A 26268-nucleotide genomic window follows, 5' to 3' on the forward strand; every position below is an offset into this window, starting at 1 on the left:
ACTTTTCTCTCGAGTTTCTCCGGTCGGCGCGCGCGCAGTCGAACCTCCGCCGCGGGAAAACACGCGCGTCTTTAGTTACTGTTCATACCTCCCTTCACGCTCAACTAAGTTATGAGCGAAATTATACGATTATATTAAGAAATTTGTGTGAAACCCCAGTTTATAAAAGCGAGCATTGTGTTTGTGTAATTGATAGGCGATAGAAAGTTGGCTAACTTGTTGCCTGGGTGAACAAACGTATAAACACCGTATATTTTACAAGTTGTGCACCAGTGCCGGTGGATAACTGTAAGGTTTGTTTATTGTCTTATTACTTACATTAATTAATGTTATTTATAATTACGATGCGATCAATTAAAAGTTGACTAGTTGATTAGTCTATAATGTCGCTACCTTTCTCATTAACAGGTACTTATACCTATCAACAATGTTTGATAACAGTAATTAAATAACGGTAAACAATAATTTTGATTACATTTCGGAATGAGGTTTCTCGGTGACTAGAATTGTAATTGCATAGAGCCACATAACACAGAAAATTCAGTTAATGACCTAGGAGAAAGGACCTACACCACAATATAAGAAAAAGGAGTGGATTAAAGGAAATATGTTTTAAACATGCAATGTACAACACCTTCTATCTTCAACAGCAGCAATGCACGTTTCTGATCAGTATCAATACTGATTAACATTGTCGTTCTCAACATTCTTTAGTACACGTGGTATCCTTTCAATATTGCCAACAAGGTGCAATTAATTGGTTCTGCTTTCCCTGAAATGTGAAATGAGGCATTAAAAATACATAGCCATTATTCGATTGGTTTCAATATTGTATTGACACCAATTCAGATATTTTATTCCAGTGAGCACTTTCTTTTGTTCAATTGAACTTAAATCTTTCGCGAATCAAGAAATTATAATCAAGCCCCGTGCTTGAGATCTTTTCATAATGATTTAATTGTACACACTGTCGGCATTAACAAGATGTTATCTCAATTAAAACAAGAAATTGACTATGTATCTCGACAGTTACCTGACGAAGTAACTTGCCAACTGCAGCGATGTATCACGAATAATATAGGACTGTTCCTAATTGACTAAAAGTCATGTGAATTGTGAACTAAATACTAATTTCGCAGCGTCGAGTACTGTCCTCCATTTCTTTCGTGACCATTGTAGAAGGAACAATTGTGCTCCCACGGCACCGATATTAAGTACCAACTGGTTTCTTTCGGCTTCTCGCCGTTTACCGTAATTATACTTGCACGAGACACGAATACATTAAATGGGTAACAAATACACGAACTAATGACGTTAAATTACTTTCATATTACGCGTAAGAGCAGTCGGAGGAAGAAAGTAGGTACCTATTATGTACTACAGGACGCATTGCGCCGGAACGGATGAGGAAGTTAAAAAACATGCGTTATAATAGCAATATTAGTGATAGTTTTATGGATATTTTCAAGAAAATTATATGATGATGTCTGTTTTCTCTTATGCTAGATACATTGATGCAGAGTTGCAGATGACTTAATAAGTCGTTAAGTTAGCTCTTGAAGCAACATGGTATATTGAACGTTTCAAAATGTAACTAGAATGGAAAATATACGTTGGGAAAAAACTGCATTCACTTAATAGCAGTATTCGGCGTTGAATTTACGCAAAGTGGATACTTTGAGTGCCAAGCGTATTGCCGGCACGCATTTGCACAATCCGATTAGCTATGTATCTAGGTTTGAAAGGGGCAATGGTGCATAGAAGGTAATGTAATGCTAACTGCCCTTCTATTCTGACCATAAAACCCCGTAGACACCGTAATGACCATCAGTCACTGTCGCCATTGTCTTAAGTACTACGCAGGCGCCGTATGTAACTGCCGATAGTTTTTGTCAACAATAAGTTTTTCTCGAGTTGCGGTAATCTCTTTGAACATTGTTACACCAACGAGCATTGTGCGTTACTCACTCACTTCTACGTTACGTAAACTCACATGTGACATAAACATGAAACTGCAATATTTATCTCCTTCATAACATATGTAAGTCACACTTAGCCATGTTTCAGAACAAATGCCTAGAAGGTCGATTGATACGTTTCTTGTTCGTACAATTGAATACAACCGAAAAAAGGGTTACACATTCAAATGCACAACGTAAAACAATTGGTGTTGCCGTTCACCGAATGCCAATATGATGAAACCGACTTTACGTGATATATTTATCAATCAGGTTGTAGGTTTACGAAAGTCTAGCGCGGCAGCGCCGAGGTAACGGTTGACGGAGCGCTGCACCTCATATAGAGTGCATTCAATTAAATTATGTTAATTAAAAAGGATTGATATATAGAACAGTTTTTTAACACGAGTGATTTTTTGTGGAACAGCCCTAAACAAATATGACAGCAGTTTTCATTCATTCAAAGTAAGTACACAGCGTAATGAAAAATTTGTGTCAGGATTCTCTGTCCAAGACGCACAAATTGTCCTACTAACCTTCGCGCGTTACTTCCTCTATGATTTATGTTATTAAACTTAACCGTGGATATTAAAGTTTATGTGCGTTATTAACTGTGACTATCACCATTACCGAGACTCGAGATCCAAGAACACAATTAGACCGTCACATTTTTTCAACCTCGACCTGCAAAATGCTGCATATCGAGTGTCCTGCACTCCTTAATATGTATTAAGAGTAGCTACATGGAATCCCAGTGCTAATTATAATTATGTGTCGAGACACAAACAATACAAATCCTAAAGCCCCCATTAAAAAGGAATAAACTTCGTATTAATTCGGGATTTGTATGCGCAACGCATACTTCGATTATATCGTATGATCTAGGTAGCGGTTATCATATTAATATTGTATTAAATGTTCGAGGCTCGAAGGCTTCATCAACGTTAAAACTTCCTCTTGATACTGCACTGTAATGTAGTTGCAAGGTTGTCTCAAACATTTATTTAAAGTTAAGTATTCTCTTTTCAAATAGCGGCTAATGTATTGCATCCTGCGTCCGCGCCCCGGTCAAATTGCTTCAATGACTATATGATATGAAAAGATTGGTAGTATTTTAGGTACTTAGCTTCAAACATCCTAATGATGAGGTGGTCATAGTTCTCTCAGAGGTGTATAAGAAAAATTACAAAATTACTGTAATTTTCAGGTTATATCACACCATTTAAAGAATTCTAACCATTACTTTTTATATAATAAGAGCAAGAGAAATGTTCGTAAGTAATTGATTGACTCTCTGAACCATTATGATGGTAAAATTAAAGATGCTTGTGAAAGTAAATTAAATTGAAACGTGATATCTACTTCATTTCAATTTCAAGGTTTCATTCGTATTTATTTTTTATTTATAATGGAATTTATTTAAATTAATGGTAAGCCCTAATTTTAAATTGTAATTCTTCACTATCTCGTCTCGTGAACAGAAAATCTTTATACATATGTTGTTAGCTTTCGTGCTTCTTTTGTTTTCTCCTCTGCAGTTTATACCGTATCAACCTTTGAGAAACCGTAAGAAAGTAATGTTTTTATTTTATTACTATGCTAATGAGCTGACACACTTTAAATTATTGTGTTGGTGGTTTCATATATCTATTCAATTTATATCAACCATTAATAGAAGTCAGATACACTGTTTGTTTAATTACTACAGTATGGTTATGCTTAATCATTTATAATATCATAATCAAACATTTAATTATTTATTATCAAGTTTTCCATGAACAAATAGATCATCGGGTCAAGATTTTCTGATGCATTATTGTTGGTTATATAATAGTCTATTAAGCACGATATAATATATAATCACGTGGGATAATAGCTTTCTGTGATAAATAATTGCAGTTTAATGTCTATCGGCGATTTCTGTTGTAATGTAGCGGGTTTTATGGCATTAGTGAATAATCAATAACATTTCTAAATAAGGCTCTCTATTCGCTTAAGTTAATGTGCAGAGTTTCACTGTTGTCACAACTTACAGGAGAATGGAAACTATATACCTTCATATGTACTTACAGTACTTATGTGCGTACATATTCTTATCTTTACGTACTTTATAAAGCTGAAGAGATTCTTTGTTGGCTTGAACGCGTTAACCCTAGAAAGAAGTGGTCCGAAAAACAAAAATTTTTGCTTACGTTTTAGGTTCAGAAAGTCAAAGTCAAAGTCAAGTCAAAATCATTTATTAAAATAGGCTAATACGATTAGCACTTTTTAACGTCAAAATTTTACAAGAATGACAGCACCCCCAAAACGCCCCCCTTTCACCACTTCCTAGTGTTATGGCTGGAAAGAAGAAGCGGTGAAGAACAAACTTCCCAGCAACACAGCTGTCTATTACAATTTAATTATTATTAATTTATTTTACAGTTATACAATTCAATTTTATTTATTATTAATTTAAAACACCGAATAATACAAAATAAAATAAAGCACTTTTGTTCCACTTCAGAGCTGCCATCTGCGTTTATCTGTGAAATAATCATTAACATTATAATATGCCTTTTTAACAAGAATTTCTTTAATTTTATTTTTAAAAGAACTGTCCGTTAATTCCAACAGATGAACCGGAATTCTGTTATAAATGCGTACACAAAGCCCCACAAATGAACCGTGTACCTTATGTAAACGATAATTAGGTGCGGTTAACTTGTGTTTATTTCTAGTATTAAAATGATGTACGTCGCTGTTTTTACTATATGAATCTAGGTTTTGCCTTACGTATATTATATTGGCATAAATGTATTGAGACGCCACAGTCAGAATACCAATATCCTTAAACCTTTCCCTAAGGGAGACTCTAGCACCAAGTTTGTATATAGCACGGACAGCGCGCTTCTGTAGTACGAAAACATTCTCGATATCGGCAGCATTGCCCCACATTGCTTTTGAAAGGCTTTTTTGGTACTTTTCTGGTTATAGTGTATTGATTTTTTATTATTTATTTACCTCATTGATTTTTACGTCACTGATTAAATAGGTTACAATTTTAATTGCCTTCTGTGTAGTATGTAGTCATACTCTGAAGTCCTAAGAAGTATTAATAAAAAATACGCAATTAAATCAACTTTTAAAGCACATGGACCCAATTATCATCCCAAATTGATCATCAAAATTACATTTCTACGAATTAACTGACATTACATTGACGCAATTGACCTTTCAATATGAGCATTTAATTTGCCTCATAATTACGTACGTTATATAAGTTTAAAGTTTAACGTAAGTACGGGTTAACACTTAATTCTTACAAAAACGTCTAATTAGTTAAAACTACGTAAGTCGAGGCGCTAATTGTGGATGCTAAGTGAGGTAACTTACTCGTAACTTTGTTGACTGTGATTGACAAGTTAGATATATAGTTACTGTTACTGCACGTAAATGTCGGTCCTGCGCCTGATCTCTCTCCGTCGTCGTGTCGTATTGCCGGCCCATCGGGCTATGAGAGTGAAGGAAGAGTGAGTGCACCTGTGTCTGCGCAAATGCTTGTGCACTATAATATGTCCCGCACCGTTGGCTGATCTCCTTACATGAGAACAGCCGCCGTAGCCGATAATCGGCTAGGAGGACATCATCATCATAGTTACTGACAAAAAAAAACACAAAGTTCAATGTTTGAAACCGCTTTTATGTTATTGTGATGAAACTGGTGATAATAAAGAATAAGTTTCTTTGGGAAAGTTGTTTTAATCATGGGAAGAATCACATGTTCAGATATCGTCACTAGTTTGAATTACCAGTCACCCTATACATCATCACACATACATCAGATTAGTTAGAGAGTTAGAACTTTTGAAGCTTGGCAGCGGAATGTGGACCAACTAAGTATTTTGTTTATAAAGATATTGAAATAGTTCAAATGTTGCGTTTTTCCTATTTTGAGATTTATAATGGCAATATAAGCAATGACAAATATTCAGTAACTGTCATTTTTTTAATATGTGAAAAAGTAAAATAACTTGTTATTGCTCTTTCCTCAAATCAGATTATACCTACTATTTATATTTAACGATTCACTTGGGGTATGAAACAACTCAGTATGCTAAGGCCTACTGGGCACCAACCAGTTCCCCGCGGCAATAATCTTGAGTATTATGTATTTATGACGAAGTCGTCAACACTTTGATATTATCGAACGGTTTCTGAGTCACTGGTACTGCAGAATACATATTACGAAACAGCTTTCCACCAACTTGATTTAAATCCTCGCTTTCTACGGCTATTGCATCATAAATGTTCCTTATGATTAATTTAATATTTATTGAAAACAAGTAAAAGGCTTGCCTTATAAACTATTAAATAAAAATAATTTGCTACAAAATAATGACTACGGAAAACAAACATACAATTTGCTTCAACGAACCTTATAATTATACAATTCAATGTCGCATGACAATGTCGTTGATCAAACATAAATGTAGTGGTATTGGAATTTTAATAAATATAGTAAAAAAAATGAGAAAACATAACAAGCGTGGATGACATCTATAAAAAAAACTAAGTAATGCGCGATGTCCTTTAAGTAATGCGCGTTGATGTCTTTTATACGTGAAGCACAGTTGTACTTTATTACAATAACTATCTGGTAACATTTTATATCTTCTCTATATAGTAATGTATTATAAATAATGTTAGTAATTCGTTTTGGTATAGATCCTTGTGTAATAAAAGTGTGTCCTTTACCTCGCTCTTGTTATGCTATGTGTTATTTAGTGCTAACCTTCCTGTTCTCCAAGTCAATTGATTCATCCCTGATACTCAAGCGGTTTTTGATTGATTTTCCGGTTAAACAAAATTAATTAATCCGTACAAAACTAAGTTTTATGCAGGTGTGAGTGTGATATTTAAAACAGATTTTCTTATAATTTGAACATGTTTTTAAGCATATTAAATAACATCAGCTAGAAGATTTATTACATAATTATTGCATAATGTGCCATATTTTAACAAGAAAATTACAGCTTTAGAACACCGATTATTATTCTTATTAAATAATATATTTTGACATGTGCGTTTTACATAAATAACATATTTTTATCAGTTTAAGTAGTCAAGCAAGCCTAAACCAGTTGGAAACTTATATTTATAAAGCCTGTACACGCAGGTTCACATAAGATACAATACAAGACTTAATATAAACAAATATCAATACGAGGTATTCTTGGACTGTCTTTCAACAGCCTTTTATTAGATTCAGTTTTAGCAAATACCTCACAAAATTTTATACCAAAAATATACATTACAATTGACCTATTCTTAGTCTAACTTAGGCAACAAAAAGTATACTTGCGTTCCGCACACTTTACCGATGGAGCCTTGACATAATTACTATCACAAGCTAATCGGTTAATTGGACACAGTACTGTAGCGCGTGGTGCGCCAGGAACCGGGGATCCTCAGGATATTAAATTAAAACATTCAATAATAACTTTAACTTTGCGTTTATTCGCTGACTCGGGGGTGAAGTGACATACTTCAATATAAAAACTATTCTAATTCTATTTATATCATTGTCCGGCCAGTATCAATTACAATTAATAAAACCTACTTCTAATCTACTTCAGTACTACATCTCTACATCAGCTACGCCCTAATTGTCGTACCGGGAATAATTATCTTGCTCAAAATGAAAAACTGATTCGATATCACGACGTTTATTGCTTGGGCTCGAGAGGTGAAGTCACACTTCAATATAAAAAACTTATTCTATGGAACAAATCGAATACATTTGAAATGATTGCCCGGTCAGTATCAAAAATATCTCACGAATAAAACCTTACAAACGAAAAAGTTTCTAACTACGTTACAGTACCGTCAACTTTAATAGCTGCAATCTAAGTAGGAAACGAACAAAATCACACACTTCCTTGTAACGGTAACCATAATAAACATAAACATATCTCCATTAAATTATTGAGAACAGAATTTCTAGTTGAAGCAAGTGTACTAGACTTGAAATCAATTAATTGGTAATGACAATTAATGTATAATTATCTATAGGGGAATGTTAAGTGAAATTAATTTGATATGTATAATAAACACAAACATTTCCATGAAATCATTGGGCGCAGAATTTCTAGTTTAAGCAAGTGTACGACATGTAGTTTATTAATTGATAATGACAATTAATGTATAGTATAAATTATAGGCGAATGTTAAGTGGTATCCACTTAATAATACATTGATGACAAGTCTAGAGCAGTCTGTAGAATTATCGGCTAGTCCGTGAAAGTAACATCAGACAAAAAGGCAGTCACTTTGTCTGGTCGCCCGTTGAAGCAAGATTTTAGAGATTTGTGTCGTCTAACGGGACTTTAGCTTTTGAAAGGGTTTCTGTAAATAAACCACAGAGTTCAATGTAATTCGTGCCTTTCGTACTTGAAAGTAACATTTTAATTAAGTACACAGTTCACCCATTTGTACGTGAAAGTGTGTTGCTTGACTTCGAAGTTCAGTAATTGAAGTAATGGGTAACAACGCAAACAAAACCACAGGAATTAATAGAAGCAGCCGACGATAACAAACGATAAAGCGTGATTCATTTGTTGTGTCAATGTCGAATCATATGCATCAGTGTCGCTTCAACTGTCACTAATTGAAACTACGTACCGAGCGGCGAGCTTAAATCATGCGATACAGTCTAATCGTGCAAAGAACATTACCACGTAGGTTGGTTAATAATTCCCCGCTTGTTATACAAACACAGCGTTGGATGTTGATCCTTAAATTTGAAACTGGAATGTTTTGGTCTTACAATAGTGGCCGCTGCCCAAAAGTCGAGGTCGTGCGGAGATGTATTCGAGTGAAAGTTGTGATAAGCCCCGCCCCTCGGCCGGTCACTCTCGGAGGTCCATTCGTTGTGTTCAACATGACCGCTTGTGCGTAACCTTTTAAATTGGAAGCCGATGAACAGAACTAATCAGGTGTTGCCAACAGCATCGCGTGACATAATTCTGAAACGTTTTTAGAAACGTAATTCATTTTCAGGCGTCGCTTGTGTAATGACAATTTCATATGCTTTTTGTTGCATTATCTGCATCGAATCGAATAAGTTAGCTGTTGCAATTATAAAACAGTGTTTGCTTGCTTTATTTAGTTTTATTGAGCAAACATGAGTCTCTTGACAGAATAATGGTCTTAACACTACTCATTTTAGCTTCCATATTCAAATTAAATTACATGGGTATATCTGACCAGACAATACCTAACTTCTCAAATGCTTTCCAAAATAATATATTATTATGTTTAATTTGCACAATTTAGAAATCATTGGAACATTCTTTAAAGTAGGTAATGTTTGTATGTGTTTCATGAGACGTGAAATGTCCGTGTTCTTTGTGACTTGCGTTTGTTTTGACAATACAAACAGCGATTTCTTTTAATTTTCGCAAAACAATAAATATTCACAATACGTCCTTACAACCATCATTCTTATGTGTTTTACAAAAGACAGACTTAGATTTGCCTAAATTAAAATATCGAAACCCACAAACCATTTGAAGGTATCAGGAAGAGTCCATTGAATTACCAAAGCAATTGCAATCTTGTACAAATAAACAAGGCTTTCAGTCTCAGACAGACAGTTTTCACATGAACGCTCTAACCGTAGCCGGTACGATTCCCCACGCTAATTGTACGGACAAACAGAAGAAAGTCAGCTGTGCACGATTTACATAACAGCGACTAGACTAGCGTCGATATTTCACGTCAGCCGCATTCAAAGACTTTGGACAAACAAAAGGCTCTTACATTAGAACTAACGAAACAAAAAGTAAGACAAATGTTTTTTGTGGTGTGATGAAATTTGGCAATGTCTGTAACTTGTGTATGTGTGTGTGTCTTTTGTAACGTTGTTTGTTACTGAAGACTCTTTGTGAAGAGAGAGAGGAAGGAGGTTTTAATTTTTAAAGCCAGTTTTTCTTTTTGTTTTGAAAATTATAGTCTACTATATAAAAATAAGTCCGGTTTTCCTCCCTGACGCTATAACTCCAGAACGCACGAACCGATTTCCACGGTTTTGCATTCGTTGGAAAGGTCTCGGGCTCCGTGAGGTTTATAGTAAAGAAAATTCAGGAAAAACAAAAAAAATATCACCAAACAATATGTTACGTAAAACGAAGCCATCTGGTGGCGGAACGGAGTTCGCCGGGTTTGCTAGTTTCTTATAAAAATCAAACACAAAGTTGCAACTTCTAATTTTGCCATGTTATGGTAGCTATAGTATAGTTTGTAATTGACTCTTTAATACTCGTACACTCAATAAACATAATTGTTCTTCAATAGGTCGATAACTTATTGCTTTTAGTAAACATCTTTTGTACGCCTACCTTGCTGTTATTTTGGTCCTTTGTGACATAATGCCATTCAAACAATACTGTATCTAACCTTTTGACTGAAGGCTGAAAAAATCTTTTGAATTTTACAAACACTTGACCTCGTGTTTAAACAAAACATTTTTTCTTAGCTATTTTAGCCTTGCTGACTGTCAATTTGTCTGTATGTACCACGGAGGTATGTACGTACAAATATGATTAGGTTAGGTAATTTCCTGGTTTTCGTATGGCAACACTGTTCCCCGTGGTTGGTATGAAGTAAATGCTTATTACGGGAGGCAGGTGCTTATTAGCCTTCACGGAAGGAACAGCTCAACAGCATGAGCGCAACATCGGATGTATTCGTTACAAGTTACAAGACATGCTTATCAGATTGCAGTCAATTGCATTAATTTATGAGATTACGTCTCTTGTCATTGCTACTAATCATTTCATTACTATGCTCAACTGCTCAAACGTGTTTGTCCGGGTTGTTTGTTCCGGGAATTAGTGGTAGCTACACTATTAAATTATCTTGGTAAAATATATGAACTGAGTATTTTGTAGTTTTAATTAAAAAATTAAGGTTTATCATTTCCTAAATTACTTATCGTTTTATCCCAATACAAAGAAACGAAAGTAATTCTCATTGTGTTTTGTGGAGATCTGATTCGACGATATTTTCCTCTATTTTTAATTTAGTCTTGGCATAATAGAAATGTGGAACGCAATTGCTCACAATTTACAATTCACTTCATTTGAATGAGTTTAAAGCGGTTTCAAGGCATTCGTAATCTTTTTATTATATTTGCGACTTCTTGTACATTAATTTTAGAACTTTTCATTACTGACCAGTTGTATATGTCTAATTTCTACTCACATACAATCAGCCAAAATTATCTATTGTAAAGTTATTACCAGAAAGTCAACATTTTTACAATTTCATTGAAATTGGTCATATGTAAACAGTTATTTTTTTAATTATTACCAGAAGACAAAAGAGACAGTTACCACACATCCACGCCTTAGGCCAGCTTACTTCTGACCTACAATGGTAAGTATCACAAGTTCTACAAACTGCTCAGAGCGACAATGACCCTAATGATGGGCGGTTTGACATTGCTTCTGTGATATGTTGCAGCTGCCACAAACACTAGCCATAATGTCTTAATCCTGACAACAAACCCAAACAATACATACATACTTATTTCATACCACTACTCATTTCTTACTCCACTAAAGTGGGTTCCGTGGTGTTACGATATTCAATCAATATAAAATTGTCTGTCCTTGTAGAAACAACCACCCAAAACAAAAATGTGAAAGGCTGCCAAGTTCGATAATATGGAAATGCTTCGCCTATAAAAGAAGTGAGATCTGAATAAGTACCAAGTTCCATACACATACCTCAGTTAAAAATAGTTACTTTTCAATGATGTCACTTGGCAAGTTTTCACACACCTTGTTATAAACCTACTAAACGCAATGAATCAAGTATATAATTTTCTATTAAAACTTGCCAAGTAACATCATTAAAAAGTAACTATTTTTAACTGAGGTATATGTATGGAACTTGGTACTTATTCAGATCTCACTTCTTTTATAGGCGAAGCATTTTCATATTATCGAACTTGGCAGCTTTTCACATTTTTGTTTTGGGTGGGATTTCATTTATTTTTGTAAGGTTGTTTATTTTATTTTTTTCTTATGATTAAGTTAGTTAAGGAAATGTCTCATTTATACTATCTTTCAGATTTTTGAATATGCACTATGCTTCTTACAAAGAAATGAACTAGATTAACTAAATGGACTAGATTTACGAACTGACTGACATGACATGTTATCATATATTATGATCAAAGTTACACATTCGTTATTTTCGAAAGTGACTCACACTTGGCCGTTTTCAGATTTTTACTTTACTTTGACTAAATACAAACCTTCGTAACGAATTTCCGATCGGTACGACCATTCGAAGATATAATATATAAAAGTTCGTTTTAGTTCCTTAGGGCTATAAATTTACACCGGGTATAAATGTACACCTTCATTATTTTGAAACTGACTCACACTTGGCCATTTTCAGATTTTTCTCTTTACCTTGACATAAAGACCTACCTCCATGCCAAATTTCAAGTCAATACGACCATTGGAAGTGGTCTAGGTTTTTCATGAGTGAGTCAGTGAGTGTATAGTAAAAATTGCGATTTTCTGACGTCAATATCTCAAGATCTACAATAGGTATATTAATGAAATTTTGTATTTTAGATAAGTGAGGGGGTCTCAACAGATACTAGAAATTTGATATGCGTAAATAAAATAGATTTTGAGTTATAGGGGGGTCGAATTTGGCCCGAAATGGTTCGTGTAATATAACCCACAGCCGGTGTGTCGTTTTTTTTTTGCTCGAACTTGGCGGACACACTGCCGTGTGTCTAGATACATTCTTGCCTATTCTTAATTGCTAAAGAATAAAGACAATTCCTATAGGAAAATTGTTCCATTGTACTTTATGTGCAAGAAGCATTTAAATAAAAATAAATGAAATAAAAATTGCTTTCCCAGGTCGGTTCAATGAACCGGTATTGTGCGATTTACAATAACAACGAGTTACCCTAGGTATTATTGCTACGCATATAAATAAAACGTTCTCTAATTAAAACGATGGTAGAACAATTTTAATGAATGCGCGATCAAACGATATGCGGACAGAATGCAATTTTCAATGCAGCTGCTACACTCTACTGCATGTTTTGCGGCGCTTGCTAAATCAAACACATTTTTTTACCGTTTTCTTGGACGTTCGTAGAAATCCGCGCTTAATTTTTCTATAATCTTAGTTCATTTTATTATTCACAATTATTTAGTCTGATTTTTCAGAGTAAATAGTTCTTAAATGCTTTTTCTTTGTAGTCTTTGTTGTCTTTGTAGGAGAAGTAATAACTGTTTTATATTACGGCAACATAAATCATATCCTTATAACAGCAATTAACTTCCATTTAACGATACATAAAACGTATTTATGCAAAACAGTACAACTTACGCACAGGTTTTTACGCATATTGTAACTAAAACCTGCGTGAACTGCATAATGTATTGTCAAGTAAATATTGCATGACTGGTCACAATTAAATCATCGCTGTAATGACAAGTTATAAAAGCAATATGTCCATTAATATCTGTGATGTGTTTTGTATTTAGTTGGTGAATGCGTGCTAGTATTTTAGCATCAGTTAGTTGCATGTGTACGTCGTGTGTTTTAGTTTATCGAGTCGACTAGGAGGGTGTCGACTCCAGAAGTAGCATTCTAGCATTTTTCATCTAAATACACTGATGTGATAATGGCTGATAGAATGAACACCTGCAGTGCAGTTTTGTGTACATAAAATCTTTATAAATGCACGTCAATACGCGAATGCGATCGACTCTAATCGTCTATCGTTCTTTTTTTAACTTTTTTACTTGATTTCTCGGAGACGCCTGAACAGATTTGAAAAATTCTTTCGTTATTGAATTTAAATAAATGATGGTTTCTTAAAATTGAATCACTTTCTGGTAAAATAAGGGTACCTATAACTATTTACATAAGTAATTAACTACTGTACAATTGACTGGAGTTTCATTGTCAGAAATCGAATTCGCAAATTGTCAAATATAATAGGTCGCATTCCAGTGGGCAAATCAGTTATGTTGATTTAAGTAATGAAATTGTTTCTTAAAATAAAATTCAATAAATAAGTAGTTCTATTATAAACAGAACAGTCATTTGAAACATTCACTTCAATGTAAATTGACATCCACCTGAAGGATCAAATCACACCGAGCCTACTTAGAAGCATTATATACCTAAAGTATGGTAATAGGACAAGCCAGCCATTCGACTCATTAGCTCAAATTACACGAATCCAGTTAGTCGTTATTATTCCAGTTGTCGTGGGTTTGTGTGGGCAGCCGGCTGTGAAATTAGGACATGATTGCTGAACCACGGTTTCAGGTCAATAGCTTCGACCGACATGTGCGTACCGATAACCCATGGGTCAATGATTTGACTACAGGTTTGAGGCTGTCATTATCTCATGGGAAAGAAGAAAGAAAGTGGATGTCGAACTTTGTACACCGTGAATAAGATGTTATGTGAAGATGTCTAGCTAGAAGTAAAGGGGCCATCAATCTTAGGTCTCTTGGATTATTCTGTCAGTCAAATAAATTCATTCATTATGGTTTATTAAACATTTATTCAGTTAAAACCAATTCTTAAACTACACGTTGCAACAGAATTCATAATAACATCTTATTACGGCTAGCGCACCTATATGTACGGGCCAGGCGAGTAATATTGTTGTCATTCCAAAAGGCCCACTTGTCGGCATTAATTTCGAGGCAATCAAGTATCTTTTTCTTCTTATTTTAATGATCTTTTACTGTCATACCGGTTCCTACGGGCGGACTTCGTTTCTAAGCCCTTTAAAGCCTCAACTGGCCATAGTTTCTTGAAATCGTTTATTATGGCACTGTACGTAACTACTTAAATAGAGTTCATCGTCAGTAAAATGTGTTATTGCAATCATTAAGCCTCAACACAATAACAATGTCTCAAAATAAATCCTTTTTTTTTTCAAACGTTAGTTAATAACTTGGTCTCAAGATTCATGGACTTGACTCAATAAGCTAGGTATGTTGTGGTAATTAAATTACAATCAAACCTTTAACGACAATCACCATTCGGTTCACGCCACAGCCAATTATACGGTCATCGTTAATAGAAACTCCTAAACAAAACATTGTTTTATAACGTAGTAGCATTGTACTCGCGATAGAACAAAGTATAAGAAGTCCACGGACTAGGAAACTGTCGCTAATGATATAATTAGCAGTCGAGAGATTTTTGACGCCGCATTGTTTAGCAACTATTGTTATGGGCCTCCAGCACCATAATGAGTCTTTGAACTGTTGTCTGCACTTGTGATAAAATCACTTCACGTTACAATAATTATAAACAAAGTACTTGGATGTGGTAAACGAAGGTTGTGCCTGAATATGGAAATCTACAGCCTTAACACCGTCATTACATGTTTTTATTACTCTTTGTCACAAGTTTGAAGTAACAATACCTCCTGGCTTTACTTGTAACCATCAATAAAAACTAAGTAAATAACTTGTCAATACTGAACCGTGAACTATTGTGTACAAGTCTGACGGTTTTTCTGCCAAAATTGCCTAATCGTCGATAATTCTTTGAATGATATAAGTTGTAAGAAAATCGGCGAAGTCTGTAAGAAATCGGTCTGGATCGTAGTTTTGCATCGTTTTTCAGTTCAAGATAAATCCTTTTATTCTACAAATCTTAAAGCTTTTTACCCCACAAACGCCTTAATTGAATTGTATAATTTTCCTGCCATAGTTTATAGTAGTTACCAAGTTCTGTTCATGACAAGGCGATCATGTTTGTTCGCAGGCGGTCGTGAATGCCGGGCCGCATGGATGGCGGCGCACGCCAGCCGCTCGCTAGCCGTTCTACTCACAGTACTGACGCTAGTTGTAGCCAAATGTAAGTACAAGTATACTGGATATTCAATACTATATTCTAGATATTGAGGTCAGCCTGGTCAGCGGACATTTTGTATCTTTTGTTTATCCAAGCAGAAGTTGATGTCCGATCTAAGTTCTTCACATTATCATGATGCCTAAAAGTAGGGGGAACTTTGAGAATTTTGTTGTTTTGTTGATAACCCTTCTTAGCAACGTACTTACTAGGAGTTAGCCGGTTTCTGGTTAATATATGATGATGACAGACCTATTCAAACCAGAGAGGATTATTCAGTTATACAAGCTGTTGATTTGCATCCGTGCCATATTCAAGGAGGTAATTATGCTAATGATTCTCGACCCAAATCAATAAAAAAATTGGTACGTAATTTTTTTTCTTTAATTTTTTTTCGGAATTCCGTAAATGTCATCTAGCCTTATTTAAACTTGGCGCGTGTGTTAATGGCCTTAAAACCGCGCTGCGCCCTCACACAAACGCAAACACAAAGCATACGCAACGATCACTCATAAATTTCATTCATAAAATTGGATTACTTCTGAAATACCACGACATTACAATGACAAAAAAAGCAGTGCATATTAGTTATTTCCCATCTATTGTAATTCCAGTCGATTATATACGTATTGTATGTCCTCCTCCTGAACTATGGCACAAATGCAAATCAACAGCTTGTATAGATACTTCAAGAACGACTTAATTTTCATTTAGGTACAAAATAAGTATGAATAAAATCTGAAAACAAGTGCATATAGGCAGAGGTAATAGCCATTCATCTCTTATTTCCTGTGTTTAAACAATTATGTCGACGTTTCATGCCATGCACGCTTCCACAAGCGTATGATATCCTCAACAATGTAAATGATAAACATCAAATTATTTTATTTTGCAAATTACAAATAAACGTTGTTAGTATTGTCAATTGTTCTGTTAATTCATCCTTGACATTGAGTGGATTTGCCGTAATGACTCCCACGTTACGAATGTGGGTGTACCACAGTGCCATAAGTGTTTCGAGCTGTACAAGGAATTAATATTATCTACCATTGAACTAAGTAGACTGTTGGGTTTCTCATGATTCTCGCCGGCTGGGAGCGACCCACTTTCGTCCATAGTAGGCCTCGCATTCGAGCTACATACTGCCCTACAACGGTCGGCAGATCAAGGCCACATTAAACAGCAAAAAGTGGTGACAGTCGCTCACCCGGAGACAACGCTAGCATTCAGGTTACCTACTGGCGAGCTGCCTTTCGCTCCTTCTTAAAATGCAGTCCACTACAAACACTAGAAAACACTTAGTTTTCAACTACCAAGAAACAAGCTTCTTTGAAGTAACGTTGAAATGCTAATCATCAATTAGGGTCGTTGAATTGTTTACTCATATTTACTGTATGCTCGATGTCGATGCTAGCCAACCATATCGTAGCCTACTGAAACTTTATCCGTTTGCGCCATTTCGAGACCAACATGAGTTATATACAAAGTTGTATTCTAGAACATACCCCAGGTACGTATACCATCAATGAAACAACATTTTACCTGTCAGGAATATCACAATACAAACACAATGCACGCTACGCTACATCCGTGATCAGATTTTGAAACCCAGTCAATAGCGCAACAATTGAATTAAAAATGTTGCTCACCTATTTTTTATGAGTCCTTATATTCTACTACATACGATTATGGTGCAATATCCATAGCAAGCTTAACTGATTGTTACACATCTGTGCAGGCTTACAAGGTTCAAATGTGTTTTAGTTATCCCAAACACGAGGTGTCTAGGTTTTGGCGGTAGGTACGAGTACCTTCTTTTATCCTCTTTTTATCTTTATTATACAGATGCTGAGCTAGAGTCATGGAGGGGCGCCGGGAGACCGGCGACAGCGGCCCAGGAGGCCGAGGATGAGAAACGAGACATCGAACTGCTAGAAGCAGTCAAGGAGTCTATGAAAGAATGGGAGCAGAAGAGAGCTCGGACAAGGTAACAATAGATTAGCTTGTTTAAGGGCAATATTCTGTTTTAAGTAAACTAAGGGCAATTAAATGAGTAAAAGTAGGTACCTAAAGTTCTAGCCATACTTCCGTGAATCTCACTAAAAATCCCAAGTCTAACGCAAATGCAGCTTTTAAGTTTACACATATCACTTCTAATAAATTAGTAAGTTAAGTAAGTGTTATAAAGTCTCACTAGACCTTTCCGTGTATTAAATTACATATTTGCATCATTAATCAAAGTTTTAAAGGCGATATTATTACGTTAACATTCAAAAAGTCTATTGCGAAAAAACTTGCGTAACACATTACAGCTTGGCAAAAAAGAGTGTGGAATAAATGAGGTCAGCACTATCGCACCTGTGGCAACCCGGAATACTACGACTCACAGATTTTTATATTTGTTATTTTTGGAGATATTCAATCCTAAGTAGGCGATGTCAATTGTCAATGGGACACTTCAATGTCCAGTATTAACGATGTTAACAATTTTTATTTGATTTTGATTTTTAGTTCCAACTGTCACCGCGTCAGACTCTTTTTTGCCAAGCTGTACGTAGATATCTTCAAATACTAGAAGAGAGTTAGCTTAATATCTTAATAATTTCCACGACCTCACAGCAATGTTATGAGATTAATTCCATTGTCTTTTTTCTTTACAAATAAATAAAAATGTTTTCTATTGTGTGAAAAATTTCAAGTGTTATGTAATTTGATCACAATACTTACGTTAGAAATACTTTGTCTACAGGAGTAAACGATCTCAAGGCAGCGTCTGCTATGGAGAATTCGGATGTTTCGAAGATGCTGGTCCTTTCGCGTACTTGGAGACGCTGCCCAGCTCACCGCAGGAGGTCGGCACACACTTCCTGCTCTACTCTACCGTCAGCAGGTAAGATGTTTAGTTGTTTGTTAGGTCCAGTAGCTGTTGATCCACATAACGGCTGGATCTCAGAAACAACCTACTGCACCGATTTGATAAATTATTTTTAAAGTCACATACATTTACAGAGGAAACTTATTTTTTATCCGCGTGGGCGTCGGAAAGAGCACGTTTCCTTCTAGACGCGAATTTTCTCTCTTACATCTAAATAGGACGAGCAAATGGCATTCTATCTAATTTCCCATTACAGAGGAGACCAGCCACTCCTGGCTGTGTCAGCGAGCAACATGTCTGCGGCATGGGGCTGGGCTGCAAGGGCCTTCGAGCCCAACCGTCCAACCAGGGTGATCGTCCACGGCTTCGGCTCTAACTGTGACAATGTGTGGGTTTACGAAATGAGGTCGGCTTTAATGGCTGTTGTAAGTATCAGAAAAATATTCTATTCGTCAATCAAGGAGTCATAAATTACATTAATTACATACACCTACATACCTAAAAGTATGAGAACAGTCTCCGTTTTCTAATCTGAGATCATTGATGCCACACTTTCGAGAGCTTGTAGCTTAATAATTAACGTCTTTAACAGAAATCAGTCTAGAAATAATAGCACTTGCATTCGATACTTATCAGTCTGATAGCTATAAAGATCTATTTGATGCTCTTAACATCAGACAGCGACCAGACATTGAACAACTTTGTAATAGGAAGTGATTATATAACATTACGTAGATTAACAACCACATTGTGAGGTTTTATGGCTAACATTAGTATCAACCTACAAGCATTAAATATGCCATTGAAATATTTGCAGGAAGAATGTAACGTGGTCTGTGTAGATTGGGAGGGCGGGGCATCGATGCCGAACTATCTCCGAGCGGCTGCGAACACGAGACTTGTTGGAAAACAGCTGGCTATGTTGTTGCAAGGTAATTTGAAAGACCAGATTAAACTACCCCTTAGGAAACCGTATCCCTCATAATTTTTATATGTAAACTTTTGATTGTTCTTTCCAGGTTTCGCCAAGCATATAGATTTGAGATTCGAGGATGTTCACCTGATCGGTTTTAGTTTAGGCGCTCATGTCGCTGGATTTGCTGGCTCGGAATTACGGAATATTAGTCGAATAACAGGTTCGTGTAGCACTTGTGAAAACGTGGTGAAAACCTATTTGTTAATGTCTTACCTAACATCATCGCAAAATTCTTCTTTCAGGATTAGACCCAGCGGGTCCTCTCTTCGAGTTCCAAGACCCCCGGGCTCGTTTGGACCGATCTGATGCCAAATTCGTGGATGTCATTCACTCCAACGGCGAGACTCTGATACTTGGCGGTCTCGGGGCTGCACAACCTTTAGGCCACGTCGACTTTTACCCCAACGGAGGAAGGGTGCAACATGGATGTTCAAACTTGTAAGTAATTTTTATTCAAGACACGTTAATTACGCACATATATCAAGTTTGAAGGATGACTGACGCATGTGGGTCGTTGTTGATCTATTTTAATTGCATCTGTTAGCAAGCGTTAATAGCTTAACGAAATGAATTATTGCTGACAAGTACTATTACCTACCAAAAATGCACACTATTATGTATGCACTAATAATTTACTTAAAAATCAACACCATATAAGACAGGATTTGAAATTTCATTAATACCATTTTATTTCTACTTAGATTTGTGGGTGCGGTCTCAGATTTTGTCCTGCCATGGGCGGCAGCGTCACCCGAAGGCCGCTCGCTGTGTAACCACAGACGCGCCTACAAATTCTTCACCGACTCAGTGTCACCTAAATGTCACTTCCCGGCTTTCCCCTGCGCCGATTACGACACCTTCCTCGAGGTACGCCTATTGAACTAACAAGTCAAAACGATTGTGTAACATCACTTGAAGAGATAATAAACATGTATGTCGGTACTGACTCACTTAGGAACTCTCATTTCTCTTCGTGGTAGGAACTAGTTTGCGGTTGAACAGCAATTTTTTAGGAAATTGCATGGCTAACTTATGTATTCAAAACAATAGCCCAATTTAATTTTCTTGTGGTAGACCACAGTCATTTTCTTTCCACGTGGACCGTATGTCAGAAAAAAGTAATACATTGCTAACATTGTTGTTACCACAATGGACAATGTTGAGGTTCCATACTGACTGAAACGAATACAGATTGCCTTTTAGGTTCACCGCAAAAACAGAATATAGCCTTATTGCTTATACAATACATCCAACTATGATGTATGACAAAAATAACAAAGTTAACAATATTGTTGACTTTTTGTTCAGGGCCGGTGTTTCCCCTGCGACGGGCAGCGACGATGCGGCAACATGGGCTACTATGCAGACCGGTCCCTGGGACGCGGCCAGCTTTATTTACTAACCAGAGAGGAAGAACCGTTTTGTGGTAACATTTTTGACTTCTTGTATTAATTATTTTTCCCATTTGGTTTTTCTTTCCAAGGGAAAGAAAGAAACTCTGCCTGACTCTGACTGGAAGCCGACCCCAACATAGTTGGGAAAAAGGCTCGGAGGATAGATAGGCAAGAAAGAAAAAAACATCCGTCTCCTCAAGGAGATTTGTGTTAACACCAATTTTGGCATTCTTTATGTATCATTTATTTCTAGTACTAGCTTTTGCCCGCGACTTCGTTCGCGTGGAATAGTGACTTCCGGCAGATTTGTGTATAATGACACCATTGCGCGATTAACGCCATCTATCTACGGAGCATAGGAACAGCTCGACATTTGACCAATAGATGGCACTGTATGTCCGTAATAAATTTTATTTTTTATTTTTTGTAATAAAAACTATCCTATGTCCTTTCTCAAGTTTCAAACTATGTCTGTACCAAATTTCACACAAATCGGTTCAGTCGTTTAGGCGTGAAGAAAAGACAGACAGACAGACAGAAAGACAGACAGACAGACAGAGTTACTTTCGCATTTATAATATTAGTTTGGATTTCATTCAGTTCATATTTTATTTATTTTCTAGCTCATCAATATCACGTTTCGGTGTGGGCCGGCAGCGGATCGGGAGACAAGGCGAACTTTGGCAGAGTGACGCTGACCTTACACGGGGACTCTGGACTCAACGAGTCTTTCCCAATGACCAAGTAACGTTTCAATAGAACTACGCCTTTTTAACCAAGTCACAAACACAACTTTCAGTTTTGGAAATCTTGAACGTTAGATATTTTCTTATGAAGTAATCAGAAGTTCTTTTCCAGGTATGTATCCCACATAAAGGGGTGGTCTTTCCTATGCCATTTCCTGTCAGTCACAGTTACAGAACCCTCAAAATGAAGGCGTCTAGCCTCATTTTTTTATTCGTTTTAATTTAATAATTCATGTTCCCCAGACGCGAGGACATAGTGAACGGCAGCGCTCGATTCACCCGCGTTCTCGTCCCACACCCCGCACTGGGCGTGCCTCTCCGCGCCACGGTCCACTACGCGGGGTACTCCGGCTGGCTCAGTGCCAGCGCCAAGTCCATACACATACACAAACTTCTCATCACCGATAGCTTCTCTAAGACGTGAGTCTGTTACTTACGATTTTATTTCCAAGAAATGTCGAGAAATAAAAAAATGCCATTTTACGAGTCGGGTTCCCAGGTCTATTGTATATTGTACCTATACATTTTTTAAATCTCATGTGCTTCTGTAAATGCTATGTGAAATAAGGAATCTAATTGTTTATGAATGTATAACAGGTCTTCATTCTGTAAGAAAGGAATCCAGTTATTGTCTGAAGAATCAATAGAAATGCCACTCTATCCAGGCGATTGTGAAATACAACAGGTATATTATAGCTTTGTTTATTATGTTTATATTTTTATTTGCCACATTCCCAACGAAGACAGATATTAAATGTTGATTTATTTTGTCTTCCAGGATAACGATTTATTAAATTCAACGAACATCAACCACGAATACATAAACAACAAACCAAATACAACGAAAGAAGAGGCCAACGCTATCGATCCTGTTGACAACGAACTGCCCGAGGAGTTGCCTCAGCGTCCCTTCACACTTGTGGACACATACGAGTGGACGGGAGGCGAGAACACCGGCCGAGCATTCGGCATGACCAACACCAAAACTGCTCCCAGCGGCGCCATCGAGATCGCCGAGCCAGTGCTCCGACCACGACTTCGAAAGACACCTCGACAGCGAGCCGACTCGCCCGACGAACAAGAGATATCTGAACCCCTACTGAGAGCAACACGACCACCTAGGACAACAACAATGCCTCCGATTCGAAAAGCCAAGAATTACGACATGTCCACCACACCCACTTATGAAACCGCCACGTGGGGCGAGAGGGCAGAAAAAGAAGAAACTGGATTTGTCGTACAATTCCTGCCTTCAAGACTGGCATCGTTCATCTCGAGGGCCGAGAGATACGCCAGGGATACTTTACTACCTCTAGTGTCAGCCTATGCACCACGCTTGCCAATATTCGGTTCCCGAGAGGTACCGAAACCAACTGCGAGGTTTATTCCCACCGAGGATGTGAATGTCACAAGTTCTGTGCCAGTGCCAACACCTACTTTAGAGATGAAGATCGAGACATTGCGGACGGTAGGACCGCCGGGGACCAAGCGCGATTTTGAATCTCCTGAGGACCCGGAGATTCCGGTGACGACTACAACGACCACTACTACAACTACGAGTACAACTACTACGCCATCGACCACCACCACAGATAGAATCCGAGCGTCACCCACTGAGATGCTCAAAATAGTGCCGGCACCATCAGCGTCCACCAGTACAGCACTACCGCCTGTGGCGATAAAAAGTGATGGCGAGAAGATTGTCATCGTGTACCCAAGCAATGCGAGAGACGAGAGGAAGATTCGCTCCCATTCTTACCCTGAGGAGATGCAGTTCGAAGCTTTGTACCGGCACACGGGGTCGCCGACGGACTTGCACGTGGACCTGCCTACATTCACGCCGCCGACCACGACGCTGGCGCCCTCTACTACGTCAAAACCCAAGAGTGAAGCGAGATACATTCCAGTAGGCTACGTCAAACCAGGAGACGAAGTAGATACTATGTCTAAACCTACGTAGAACATTTTGAGACTGCCTTCATTTTGTAAATAGAACAAGATTAGTATTTTTGTACATAAATCTTTTGTATTAAATAACAAAAAAATACGTACATTTAGTAAGTACTTGAAAAAAAAAGTTGTTTTCTCCTGTTGTTAATTATTGAAAATGCCTGAATGAAATTAATTATTGTTGTGTAAATAAATGTAGGTCTAACATAGAATAAGAGACATTTTTATAAAATAAAAACTTATTTATTATACAATTCCACACTTTTTCTTGAACTTCCGCATATTATGTAACATCGGTGGAACAATCATCGAACTAAAGTGCTCTTCCTGAATACAAAACAAAAACATTGTTCTCTTATCTTAAGAACATTCAGAATTAATGCTATCATATTTGATTCAAAACTTATTGTTACATGCTATCAGTTAATTAAATATCACATGAATAGTGTCAAACTAAAATTAATGGAAACATGAGAATTCTAAATGGGAATAATGTTGCAGTACAATACTGACAAGTCGCTAGTATATGATTATTATAGTAGTAGGTAAATATACGTGAGAAATTCATCTTGATATCCATAAATTGACTGCACACTTTTAATGGTTATCATTATATATCGATAATACCACTCCTTAAAACGATTTCATGCAGTTAACTTACAGAAGTTGATTGTTCTTCAAAGGACACAGAAGCAACAACAAATGGAGTGTTCACCCGCATACATTCGTGTCATTGTATGACAACTTTGATTCCAGAGCTTATCATTTCCCAAATTAGAGCCGAAAATCAACTGTCGCGGCTACACACATTACATCAAAACAAGGACAAGATTTTTCTTAAATAACAATCATCATTCCTTACACTTGGACTAAATTCAATAGATTTTTCCTTTTTATCTACCCGCATAACTAAATAGGCACCATACCAGTAAAATCTTTTCCTTGTCTTGATCCTAAGCACTCCATTTGCTAGCTTTTCCTTGTTGACTAGGTTTACTTCATGTACTTATCGGAATGCTGGGTGAGGATACGGGCTGAGGACTTGGCGTCGAGGAATAGAGTGTGCACAGACGTGATGTGGGCTGGAGTGATGCGTTGAGAACCGTCGGCGCGGGCTGCCAGTGATGCTGGGGTCAGGAGTTGGGCTGCATACCTGGAACAAATGAAGAGAATTTATTTATTTATTTTATAATTTACAAATTGAAATGACATAATATAATCGAGTACAAAGTTATTGCTTCATTTAAGCTTCTTTAATTTCTTTAGAAATCTAAAGAGATTATGTTTGATATAATTCAAAATTTAAAATAAGTGTCATATTTGCTAGGTTTTATTATACATTTTCTACATCAAAAATTCAATAGTATTCTATTGGATATGCATCTGAGCAAAGAATTTGTAGTCTTGTTGTCGTGGAGGATTATTCAAATACAGAAAATTCTTAAAGCTAAGGGATTTTGCCAGATTAGTACTGTAGAGATGTAGTACTGAAGTAGATTAGAAGTAGGTTTTATTAATTGTAATTGATACTGGCCGGACAATGATATAAATAGAAATAGAATAAGTTTTGATACTGAAGTATGTCACTTCACCCCCGAGTCAGAAAATAAACCAAAGTTAAAGTTCCTTTTAATGTTTTAATTGAATAACCTGAAGATCCCCGGTCCCTAGCGCACCACGCGCTACAGTACCTTATTGGGAGATACATCGACAAAAAATGCCAAAAGATTCTTACCTCAGAGTACTGTTGGCGCCTACTTCAGATAGAGCAGTAAGAGCCTCCTCTTCAATAGCTATTCCTTCAGTCGCCGCACGGAGTTTCAAGATCTGAAAATTACTCATAAAATTAAACTTTGTTTTTAAAAACACTTGAAGATAATAGTGGTATCATCTGGTGTGTTAAATACCTGCAAAAGTTCAGCTTTGTTGTATGGTAAAGTACGAATGATGAGTAATCTGTCGAGAAGATCCAGTGGGATTCCATGTGGTGAAATAATGTCTTCAGTCCCTCTGAAATAAATAGTTAACATATATCAATCACATCCTTATAACTAAGTATGTAGTCTTTATTTCCAAAGCTTATAAAATTGGCTTATATAATTACCTAATTTGGCATTTTCCTCTATTAGTAGCAAAGATGACTATTGGTGCAATAGCTGACTCGAGAGCTCGATGCAGATACGTGAATGTTTCGATGTCTAGCATGTGAACCTAGAAATAAGAAAACCATTCAAATTTCAACTTAGTGGTAGGGTCTTGGAATGTGCTCTTTGGCCTCCTGTACAATTTGTGCAACTATTATCTGGAGTATTAGCTGGACTACCACTTATATTTACCTCATCTATGAAAAGAACCCCAGGTACCAATTCAGCTATTCCTTGGTCTATGTATTTGTTTACTACTTTGTTGATTTCTTTCCTCAGCTTATCTGTGAAAACAAAATGCAAGTAAAGACATTATT

At 36.7% G+C, this 26268-nt stretch overlaps 2 protein-coding genes across 3 annotated transcripts in view; one reads left to right on the forward strand and one right to left on the reverse strand.

The window, feature by feature from the left end:
- Positions 1 to 24061, forward strand: LOC124630435. 2 transcript variants are annotated; one of them, XM_047164338.1, is made up of 14 exons: positions 1 to 293; positions 15780 to 15872; positions 17712 to 17853; positions 18616 to 18756; positions 18998 to 19166; positions 19559 to 19673; positions 19761 to 19877; positions 19960 to 20155; positions 20419 to 20584; positions 21026 to 21143; positions 21735 to 21855; positions 22101 to 22277; positions 22455 to 22542; positions 22636 to 24061. In XM_047164338.1, the coding sequence occupies exons 2-14, from the start codon at positions 15806 to 15808 to the stop codon at positions 23815 to 23817; spliced, it is 2799 nt and encodes a 932-aa protein (XP_047020294.1). In that variant the 5' UTR covers positions 1 to 293; positions 15780 to 15805; the 3' UTR covers positions 23818 to 24061. The 2 variants fall into 2 exon arrangements, with proteins under 2 accessions (XP_047020294.1, XP_047020296.1); XM_047164340.1 differs by having other exon boundaries at positions 1 to 288.
- Positions 24029 to 26268, reverse strand: part of LOC124630436 (ruvB-like helicase 1) — a 4451-nt gene continuing 2211 nt past the window's right edge. Inside the window, exons 6-10 of the mRNA XM_047164341.1 lie at positions 26144 to 26235; positions 25912 to 26018; positions 25715 to 25817; positions 25543 to 25634; positions 24029 to 24960 (exon numbers count right to left, since the gene is read on the reverse strand). Of these exons, the coding sequence (XP_047020297.1) occupies positions 24801 to 24960; positions 25543 to 25634; positions 25715 to 25817; positions 25912 to 26018; positions 26144 to 26235 (554 nt within the window). The 3' untranslated portion in view covers positions 24029 to 24800. The remainder of the gene's footprint in view (positions 24961 to 25542; positions 25635 to 25714; positions 25818 to 25911; positions 26019 to 26143; positions 26236 to 26268) is intronic.

The sequence above is a fragment of the Helicoverpa zea genome, chromosome 5 (genome assembly GCF_022581195.2).
Source record: "Helicoverpa zea isolate HzStark_Cry1AcR chromosome 5, ilHelZeax1.1, whole genome shotgun sequence".
NCBI classification, from domain to species: domain Eukaryota; kingdom Metazoa; phylum Arthropoda; class Insecta; order Lepidoptera; family Noctuidae; genus Helicoverpa; species Helicoverpa zea.